This window comes from Sus scrofa, chromosome 6 (assembly GCF_054392235.1).
Source record: "Sus scrofa isolate SSC_HxYL_T2T_F1_AM1 chromosome 6, Sscrofa_HxYL_maternal_Yorkshire_Landrace_v2.0, whole genome shotgun sequence".
NCBI lineage: Eukaryota > Metazoa > Chordata > Mammalia > Artiodactyla > Suidae > Sus > Sus scrofa.
In genome coordinates, this window is record NC_139388.1 from 55,809,042 (window position 1) to 55,819,786 (window position 10,745).

The window sequence follows — 10,745 nt, forward strand, 5'->3', positions numbered from 1 at the left end:
GACCCCTAGCCTGGGAACCTCCATATGCTGTGGGGGCAGCCCTGAAAAGACAAAAAAAAATAAAACAAAAATAAACAAATAAGACCTAATTAAACTTAAACGGTTTTACACAGCAAAGGAAACCCTAAACAAAATGAAAAGATAACCCACAGGAGTTCCCGCTGTGGGTCAGCAGTTTAAGAACCCGACTAGCATCCACGAGGATAAACGTTCGATCCCTGGCTTCACTCAGTGGGTTAAGGATCCTGCGTTGCTGTGAGTTGTGGTGTAGGTCACAGACACAGCTAGGATCCCATTACTGTGGCTGTGGTGTAGGCCGGCAGCTACAGCTCTGATTAGACCCCTAGCCTGGGAACCTCCATATGCCATGGGTACAGCCCTAAAAAGACAAAAAAGAAAAGGAAAAACAACCCACAGAATGGGAGAAAACATCTGGAAATGAATTGACTAACAAGGGATTAATCTCCAAAATTTATAAACACCTTCTGCAGCTCAATACCAAAAAAACAAACAACCCCATCAAAAAATGGGCAGAAGATCTAAACAGACAATTCTCCAAAGAAGACATACAGACAGCAGAAAAACACATGAAAAGATGTTCAACATTTATTAGAGAAATGCAAATCAAAACCACTATGAGGTACTACCTTACACGGGGCCAGAATGGCCATCATCAAAATCTACAAACAGGGAATGCCTGTTGTGGCACAGAGGAAACAAATCCAGGATTTGGGTTTGATCCCTGGCCTTGATCACTGGGTCGGGGATCTGGCGTTGCTCTGAGCTGTGATGTAGGTCACAGACGCAGCTCAGATCCCAAGTGCCTGGGGCCGTGGTGTAGGCCGGCAGCTATAGCTCTGATTCGACCCCTAACTGGGAACTTCCATATGCTGCAGGTGTGGCCCTTAAAAGGCAAAAAAAAAAAACCCCAAAGTCTACAAACAATAAATGCTGGAGAGGGTGTGGAGAAAAGGGAACCCTCTTACACTGTTGGTGGAAATGTAAATTGGTACAACCACTATGGAAAACAGTATGGAGATTCCTCAAAAAACTGAAAACAAAATTACCATATGATCCAGAAATTCCACTCCTGGGCATCTATCCAGAGAAAACCTCCATATGCCGTGGGAGCGGCCGGAGAATTGGCAAAAAGACCAAAAAAAAAAAAAAAAAAAAAAAAAAAAATTTTTTTTTTCTTAAATTTATCACCACACACATTTACAATTTTTTTTCTTTCCCACCGTGCTCATAGCATATGGAAGTTCCCAGGCCAGGGATCTCAAACCCTCACTACAGCACTGACCTGAGCCGCTGCAGTAACAACCCCAGATCCTTAACCTGCTGGGCCACAGGAGAATTTCACAATTTTTTTTCTTTTTAAGGCCAATTTGAGGCACATGGAAGTTCCCAGGATAGGGGTCTAATCAGAGCCACAGCCACGCCAGATCTGAGCCACATCTGCAACCTACACCACCGCTCACAGCAACACCAGATCCTTAGCCCACTGAGCCAGGCCAGGGATCGAACCCACATCCTCATGGATCCTAGTCGGGTTCATTAACCACTGAGCCACAAAGGGAACTCCCTTCACAATTTTTTTTCCTTATAATGAGAACTTTTAAGATTTATTCTCTTAAAACTTTCAAATATATGATAGAGTATTATGAGCTATGGTCACCATGCTGTACAGCTGCCCTCAGTATCTGCGGGGGGCTTGGGGGGGGGACTAGTTCCAAGTCCGCCCCACGGATACCAAACCCGCAGATGCTCAAGTCCCTTATATTAAATGGCACAGTAGCCACCGACCTATGTCACAGCAACATCAGATCCGAGCTGTGTCTGCGACCTACACCACAGCTCACAGCAACGCCGGATCTTTAACCCGCTGAGAGAGGCCAGGGATCGAACCAGCAACCTCATGGTTCCTAGTCAGATTCGTTTCCACCGCACCATGATAGGAGCTCCCCTATCCGCAGGTTTTGGATCCACACATAACAGGGCCAAGTGTACATTACATCCCCACGACCTATTTCTTTTATAACTAGTCTACTTTTTTGACCCCTTCACCCATTTTGCCCAGCCCCCACTCCCTTGCCCAAACTTATCAACAACTGTATGAAGCAGGTAGTTAATTTTTTTGGCCGTGCCCATAGTATGTGGAAGTTCCTGGGCCAGGGATCGAACCCGAGCCACAGTTGTGACCTGCACCACAGGTAATGACACTGAATCTTTAACCTGCTGTGCCACCAGGCAACTCCAGGTAGTTAATTACCCTCATTTTACAGAATGGAAGACTGAAATCCAGAGAGCAGAAATCACCTATGCAAGAGTACACAGCCGAGTTCCCACTGTGGCACAGCAGGTTAAGGATCAGGCATGGCCTCAGCTGCGGCTCGGATTCAGTCTCCGGCTGGGAAACTTCCAAAAGTGTGGCCAAAAACGAAAAAAACAAAATAAGTACATGACCAGCCCGTTTCAGAGACAGGCAAGCAGGGCTGCCGGAGTCCGGAGCTGGGAAGAGGGGTGCTTACCAAAACGCGGTGTCAGCACTTGAGTGAGAGGAGGACTCTGCGTCCCCAGAACATCCCCCGAGAGGCCTAGTCTGGGGATCCAGGGCTCCTGGTTGGACCCAAGAGTTTCCTCAACCCAGGGAGTTCCCACTGTGGCTCAACGGAAACGAATCTGACTAGCATCCATGAGGACGAAGGCTTGACCCCGGCCTCACTCAGTGCGTTAAGGGTCCGGCATTGATGTGAGCTGTGGCGTAGGCCAGCAGCTGTAGCTCTGATTCGACCCCATAGCCTGGGAATCTCCGTATGCTGCGGGTGTGGCCCTAAAAAAAAAAAAAAAGGAAAGAAAAAAGAAAAAGTTTCCTCAACCCTAAGGCTTAGGGCAAGGGGCAGGACAGGCACTCACCTCGGGGTGAATACACAGGTTCTTCCGGGAGCTCAGAGCCAGCCCCAGGAATGGCAGCTTCTCGCCCTCCTGTTTCTCATAGAAGCTGAGTAACTTTCGAAGCTCTTCAATCACCTGTTCCAGTTGATGAGGGAGCAGGACTTGGCCTGATTGAAAGCACAAGCCCCAGCCCCTGCCCAGCCAGGCCCCCACCCCTTACCCGGCTTTCCAAACGCCCCTGAAGCTCTGGTGGCAACTGCCAGGGGAACCCAAGGGCTCCGACCGAGTCGGGGAGCAGTGGGCTTGGCTCCAGGCTCACCTTCTCAATCTCGGGCACAGTCCTCGAGCAGTAGATGAGTTTAGTCACCTCCAGCGGATACGCCTGCCGACGACAATGGGCTCAGCCTCTTCCCCCTCCAGCCTCTTCCCCCTCCACGCGCCCAGTGGGTCACTCACCCGCTGGTATGCCATGATCAGGGCCAACAGGGACACGGTCTTCCCGGTGCCTGAGGGCATCTCCAGGACTCCGTGACCCTGGTGTTGAGGAAGAACAAGGCTCTCAGAACTTCAGAGACACAAACTCTGGGGAGTGCCCCCCCCCAATCCTGGAAGAGCATGTCAACACATCAGTTAAAAGTCTGGGCCCCAGGAGCAGTGGATTTGAACCCCACTTCTGTTGAGTGGACTTAGGCAAATGCCTTCACCTGGCTGGGCCTCAGTATCCTCATCTCTAAAATGGGTCTCTTCTTCATAGCACAACTAGGAGGACGAGTAAGAAACTAGGTTTAAACATTCCGCATAGTACCCAACAGGTAGTGAATCCTTTTTAATGTAGCAAGCCCCTCCCCAGCACTTACTCTGGGTCTGGCACCACTACCAAGGGTCCTACATCAGTTTCTCAACAGCGAATCTATTGACATTTGGGGGCTGGATAATACTTGATTGTGAGTTCTCTGGGTGGTCTAGGGGTTAGGACTCAGTGTTTTCACTGCTGAGGCCCGGGTTAAAAAATTGTAAAAACAAACAAACAAACACCTGGGAGTTCCCTGGAGGTCTAGTGATTAAGGATTCGGCATTGTCACTGCTGTGGCTCAGGTTTGATCCCTGGCCCAGGAATTTCCACATGCCCTGGGCATGCCCCCCCTCCAAAAAACCCCAACTTGATTGTGGGGGGTTGTCCTGTGCACCTTACAATGTTTAGCAGCATCTGTGGCCTCTAGATGCCAGCCACACCCCCTCCCCACTAGTATGACAGCCAGGAATGTCTCTTGATATCGGTGAATGGGGGGGAAGGTAGAGGGGTGTCAAAACGTTCCTTAATTGAGAACAGCTGCTTTAGGTAGTGAATTAACCCCTAGAGCCTTCATATTAACCTCTAAGGTAGGTATTATTACTAGGCTCGTTTTACAGAGGTGAAAACTGTTCACAGGGAGGTTAAGTGAGTTACCCAAGGGCACACAGCTGTGGGTCCAGGATTCCAACCCAAGGAGCTGGTTCCAAACTCTTTATGTTCCTAAGCCAGCCGCTGAGCAACGCAGCCTCTGATAAATGTTAGCTGCTGCTGTTATTAACCCGTATTATTTTAGATAAGACGAAGTTTGGCCGTACTGGCCTCCCACGGACCTCAGATTTCCAAACTCTAGACGTCCTGCAATCTCAGTCTTAGACGCACGTGAGGCAGCCCCAGCCACCCACCTTGGCATCCAGCGTGCGTTTAAGCTCCAGCATGTAGGAGAACTGCTCCGGGTAGATGTAGTCGTACGGGAAATAGACCAGCAGCCCGTCCACGTTGAGCCTGGAGGCAGGGGCTGCCGGGTCAGTCGCCCGTCCCCTCAGCCCCTCTCCAGCACCCACACTCCGCTGTCGTCAGGCCGAGAGGGGTTACCAGCCCGAAACTGGCCCGCTGGTCTCCCCAGATATCCCCGAGTTGCCCAGGAGCCTCTGGGTACCTTTGGCATCTCATCGCTGACTATCCCCGTTACCGCCCCGTGGGTCCCCACGGCTATCCCCACCCCACCCCTTCAGCCTCCCCTCGCCCCGCTGGGACCCCAGGGGCGCCCACGGGTCCTGGCATCGTCCAGACTCCCGCGCCCGCTTCGCAAGCCGCGAGCCCCCGAACCCCTCTCACTTCATGGCGCCGGCCGCTACTCGCAGAAGCGTCGGCCCGCCTCCCTCATGAATATCTAGTAAAGGCAGGGTCCGCAGGGCGTCCTCGAGGCTCTGCTCCACCTTCGTCAAGACACCATTGGCTGATTCCTCCCGTCACTCCACTGGGGGGCCGTCAATCGGATAATGCGCGTGCGCACGGCAAGGCAGGGGCGGGGGGGCGGTACCACAGGCATTGCTGAGGATCGCCGAGGACCAAGAACAAAACATGGAAGGAAGAGAACCGAGAGAATCGATCCTACTTACTGGGATTCTGGCTTCCTGCATATGTCTGAATTATGAGCAGTGAATACACACTTGATTTCATTCTATTATAGTCTAGCTTTTAAGATGCCCCCTCCACTTGAACAAAGTAATCAGGACTAGAATGGGGGGCCCTAGAGAGGGTTCCTGACCCTGCCTGGGGGATCAGAGAGGGCTTCCTGAGGGAGGGGTCGGGTGAGGAGTAAGTGAGGCAGGGTAAGGTGGCCCAGACTTCGCTGCAGGCGCAGAGGACACCGCTGAAGGCAAGTGGAAGCAGAGGACAGCAAGATGGGGCTGGAATGCGGCTTGGGGAGCACAAACCTCCGAAATGGAAGCCATCCCATGCTTTACACCCAGCCATTTGACATCTCACATGGTCGTTATTCCCAGTCTGTTCTCCTGTACGTGGTAGTGCAAGGAGCACCTGCGTGGCATCTTTTTTATGTTGTTGTTGCTTTTTAGGGCCGCACGTGGGGCACATGGAGGTTCCCAGACTAGGGGGTCTAATTGGAGCTACAGCTGCTGGCCTACACCACAGCCATAGCAACTCCAGATCCAAGCCTCCCGCGTCTGTGACCTACACCACAGCTCACAGGCAACACCAGATCCTTAGCCACTGAGCGAGGCCGGGGATCAAACCCAAAACCTCATGGTCCCTAGTTGGATTTGTTTCTGCTGCACCACGAGAGGAACTCCAGTGTGGCATCTCTTAAGGCTCAGGGTCATGTCTCACTAAATACTTCAACCACTGCCTAACTTGTGAAAGTATATTCTCATTTGACTGTGATAAATGCCATGTGTGGGTATGTGTCATTATCCCCACTTTTTTTTTTTTTTTTTCCCCAGGACCTCACCCACAGTATATTGAAGTTTCCAGACTAGGGGTCAAATCAGAGTTACATCTGCTGGCCACAGCCGCAGCAACACCAGATCCGAACTGTGTCTGCAACCTACACCACAGCTCTTGGAAACGGCAGATCCTTACCCCAATGAGAGAGGCCAGGGACTGAACCCACATCCTCATGGATCCTAGTCAGGTTCGTTAACCGCTGAGCCACGAAGGGAACTCCTTCATTATCCCCACTTGCCCAAGGCTTTACAGCTAGGCCAGGTGCCGCTACCCATGCCACCCCCATCCCAGCCCTGCCCGCTCTGGGTTGTCACAGCCCGGGGATGGTTCTGTCTCCCCCACTGGACTGTGAGCTCCAGGAGTATAGGGCTGACACTGTTTGGGTCACTGCTTTGTGCCCTTTGCCACCAAGTACGGGGCCTGCACAGACCAGGGGTTCAGTAAATATATGCTCAGGTCCCTCACAGTCTGCCCTGGAAAACTGTACTGTGAGATTTTATATGAGGGGCTTCAGTATTCATAGATTTTGGTATCCCTGGAGGAGCCATTCCTCCCGCTTATACCAAGAGATGCAACCTATGCCACAGCTGTAGCAACACAGCATCTTTAACCCACTGTGCCAGGACAAGGATCAAACTAACACCACCACAGAGACAAGCCAGATCACTAACCCACTATCCACAGCAGGAACTCCAAGGGATGACTGTATTTTCTTTCTTCCTTTTTTTTTTTTTCCACTTCTTTCTTTGCTTTTTAGGGCCACACCTGAGGCATATGGAAGTTCCCAGGCTAGAGGTCCAATCAGAGCTATAGCTGCCGGCCTACACCACAACCACAGCAATGCCAGATCTGAGCCACATCTGCAACCTACAACACAGCTCGCGGCAACACCAGATCCTTAACGCATTGAGCGAGGCCAGGGATGGAACCTGCATCTTCATGGATACTAGTTACCACTAAGCCACAATGGGAACTCCAGATGACTGTATTTTCAATCCACTGTTGGTTGAGCAGAACCCACGGGTAGGGAGCGCCAAGTGTAAAACATTTCTTAGAATACATCTCTACATCCAGCTCCTGGTCAAGGGGAGGCTTTACTCAAGGACGTGACTGCCAGATGGCAGGGGTGATTGAGAGCCTTCTTGTAGTCATAGTTCTCTGTGTCTGGAAGGCTCTTGCCTCAGCCCCCGACTCTTTCTCTTCCCCAGAACCCTCCTTCAGTTTTACCTGAATCTGTCTCCAGAATCATAATTCTTTTTTTTTTTCTTTTCTGCTTTTTTAGGGCCGAAGCCAGCGGCATATGGAGGCTCCCAGGCTGGGGGTCTAATAAGAGCTACAGCCGCCAGCCTATGCCATAGCCACAGCCACACGAGATCCAAGCCGTGTCTACAACCTATACCACGGCTCACGGCAATGCCAGATCCTTAACCCACTGAGCGAGACCAAGGATCGAACCTGCAACTTCATGGTTACTACTTGGATTCATTTCTGCTACACCACAACGGGAACTCCTAGAATCACAATTGTCTTATTGCAGCCTTCTGTGTTTTGTTCTGTGTTAATTTTTGGTTGACACATGTAAGGGAACATTAAGAGGTTCCAGGGATCAGGGCCTGGAGACCTTTGGGGACCATTATTCAGCCTACCCAGGATGCATTGCAATTTAAATAGGGTAGCCAGAAGTTCCCCTTGTGGCTCAGCGGTAATGAACCCAACTAGTATCCATGAGGACGTGGGTTCCATCCCTGGCCTTGCTCAGTGGGTTAAGGATCTGCTGTTGCCAGGAGCTGTGGTGTAAGTCGCAGACGCAGCTCAGATCTCACGTTGCTGTGGCCAAGAGCTGCAGCTCTGATTTGACCCCTAGCCTGGGAACTTCCATATGCCGCGGGTGCGGCCCTAAAAAGACAAAAAAAAATGTATAGGGTAGTCAGGGAAGGCCTTGCTGACAATAGCCACAAGGTTGTTGTGTGGTGAGAATCCCAGTTGACTCTGATATGCGCCAGGGAATATCTGTCCTAAAGAAATCAAGTTATTTAGGGTAAGAGTCCCACAAATAGATAGGCTGTCATGAGTTATTTTAGGATAAGGGTCTGACTAAGTATCCCGCATTTTTGGCAGATGTTCTAGATGCCTATGTTAGGACAATAGGTGGTCAAAAGGTCAGATTCCATCCAGGCTGAGAGGTGCCTAAATCACACTTCCTCAGTGGCCTCCCAGCTCCATTTGAGAGCACTCTTCTAGCAATACTGACTCCATTTTTATTTTGATCCCACAGATGGCAAAAAGGGAATTTGCAGATATGACCTTGAGCTATCGAGGTGTGTCGGAAATGTAATCACGTGTCCTCCTAAGAGGGAGATGGTGCAGCAGGACAGAAACAGAGGCGATGTGACACTGAGGCAAGATGCCAGGCTGCAGGCTTTGAAGATGAAGAGGGCAGAGCCAAAGAATGCAAGGAATGCAGTTCTAGAAGCTGGAAAAGGAAATGAAATTGATTCTCCCCTACAGCCTCTGGAGGGAGCGCACCCCTGCCAATACCTTGATTGCGGGCCAGCCTGGTAAAACTAACTTCAGACTTCTGATCGTCTGAATGGTAAGAAAATAAATGTGTGTTGTTTCAAGCCATCAAATTTGGGGTCATTTGTGACAGTAGCCACAGGAAAAGAATACACTTCCAATCGGGCACCTATACTCACCTCGCCTACTCTAGCTTTTTCCATAGCAGTGATCAGCATTTAATAGAATATGGGGTTTTTTTGCTTTTTTTTTTTTTTTTTAATCATCTGTCTCTTCCACTAGAATGTCAGCTCTACAAAAGCAGGAGCATTTTATCCCCAGTTATTAAGGACAATTTCAAATGGGCACAAAAGTTGAGAGAAGAGTCTAAGAGTCTAACGAAGCCCCACATACAGGGAGCTTTATCAGTTTTCAACTCCGAGCTGATCTTGCTTCGTCTATACCCCAACCACTACCCCGCCCGCCGGATGATTATTTTGAAGCAAATCCCAGACATCATACCATTTCACCCCTGAGTATTTCAGAATGTAGCTCTAGGAGTTTCCGTTGTGGCTCAGTGGTTAATGAACCCAACTAGCATCCATGAGGACTCGGGTTCAATCCCTGGCCTTGCTCAGTGGGTTAAGGATCTGGCTTTGCTGTGAGCTGTGTTGTAGGACACAGAGGCAGTTCAGATCCTGTGTTGCTGTGGCTCTGGCGTAGGCCAGTGGCTCCAATTGAACCCCTAGCCTGGGAACCTCCATATACCACTGATGCTGCCCTAAAAGACAAAAAGACACACACACACACACAAAAGTGTAGCTCTAAAAGTAAAGACTCTTGGGAGTTCCCTTGTGGTGCAACAGGTTAAGGATCCAACATTGTCACTGCTGTGTGGGTTCAGTCCCTGGCCTGGGAACTTCCACATGCCACAGGTTCAGGGAAAAAAAGAGAAAAGAAAAAGCTCTTTGTAAGAACATAATCATAGTGTCATTACCCTACCTCAAAAAAAGGAGTAATAATTGCTTACTATCATTCAAGGTGCAGTGTTTGCATTTGAAGGCAAGGACTTTTTTTTGGGGGGGGCTGCACCCACAGCATGTGGAAGTTCCCAGGCTAGAGGTGGAATCAGAGCTGTAGCTGCCAGCCTACACCACAGCTCACAGCAACGCCAGATCCCTGACCCACCGAGCAAGGCCAGGGATCAAACCTGAATCCTCATGGATGCTAGTTGGCTTTGTTTCCACTGCAGCACAACAGGAACGTGGGATCCCGAGTTGCTGTGACTGTGGTGTGGGCTGGCAGCTGCAGCTCTAATTCCACCCCTAGCCTGGGAACCTCCATATGCCACAGGTGTGGCCCTAAAAAGCAAAAAAAAAAAAAAAAAAAAAAAAAAGGAAAGAAAAGAAAACTGAAAGTTCAAGCCAGAAGATTCAAAATCCAAATGAAAATTCCAGGAAAGGAGAGCAAGAAAACAAAGTGGAAGAAATCAGCACATAAATATACAAGGGAGTTTCCCAGAACCAAAGGGCATGAAGGTCCAGACCGAAGGGACCAGACGTCTGGTCAGAATGATGAATGAGTAAAATAACCTGACACAACAGATTATAGAAGGAGATGGCCTCAAACTTCAGATGATGGGATTATCACATATACACTATAACATCACAAATCTAAAGACGCTTAAAGACATAAAGGAATCCAAAACATGAAAAAAGATCAAGATAATACCAAAAAGGAGTTCCCTGGTGTATCAGCAGGTTAAGGATCTCGTGTCATCACTGCTGTGGCTCTGGTTACTTCTGTGGAGTGGGTTCGATCCCTGGCCCAGGAACTTCTGCATGCCCCAGGCTTGGGAAAAAAAAAAACAAAAAACAAAAAAGAGGTCCTGTTGTGGCTCAGTGGTTAGCGAATCCGACTAGGAACCATGAGGTTGCAGGTTCCATCCCTGGCCTCGCTCAGTTGGTTAAGGATCCAGCGTTGCCATGAGCCGTGGTGTAGGTCGCAGATGCGGCTCGGATCCCGCGTTGCTGTGGCTGTGGTGTAGGCAGTGGCTACAGCTCCAATTCAACCCCTAGCCTGGGAACCTCCATAT

The 10,745-nt window shown here is 49.9% G+C and overlaps 1 protein-coding gene across 27 annotated transcripts in view; it reads right to left on the reverse strand.

The window, feature by feature from the left end:
* The window catches only part of ERCC2 (ERCC excision repair 2, TFIIH core complex helicase subunit), a 23,079-nt gene extending 18,028 nt beyond the window's left edge, over positions 1 to 5,051 (reverse strand). For 21 of the 27 annotated variants that reach the window (XR_014806352.1, XR_014806351.1, XR_014806358.1 and 18 more), the window contains exons 1-5: positions 5,024 to 5,051; positions 4,591 to 4,690; positions 3,352 to 3,429; positions 3,215 to 3,277; positions 2,917 to 3,030 (exon numbers count right to left, since the gene is read on the reverse strand). Coding sequence is in view for 7 of the 27 variants with exons in the window: in XM_084961171.1 (XP_084817297.1) it covers positions 2,917 to 3,030; positions 3,215 to 3,277; positions 3,352 to 3,429; positions 4,591 to 4,690; positions 5,024 to 5,028 (360 nt within the window). In the remaining 20 variants the exon portion in view is untranslated. Of the gene's footprint in view, positions 1 to 2,916; positions 3,031 to 3,214; positions 3,278 to 3,351; positions 3,430 to 4,590; positions 4,691 to 4,957 lie in introns of those variants that run through there. The other 6 variants (XR_014806348.1, XR_014806347.1, XM_084961172.1 and 3 more) reach the window with 2 other exon arrangements.
* Positions 5,052 to 10,745: the final 5,694 nt, after the last annotated feature.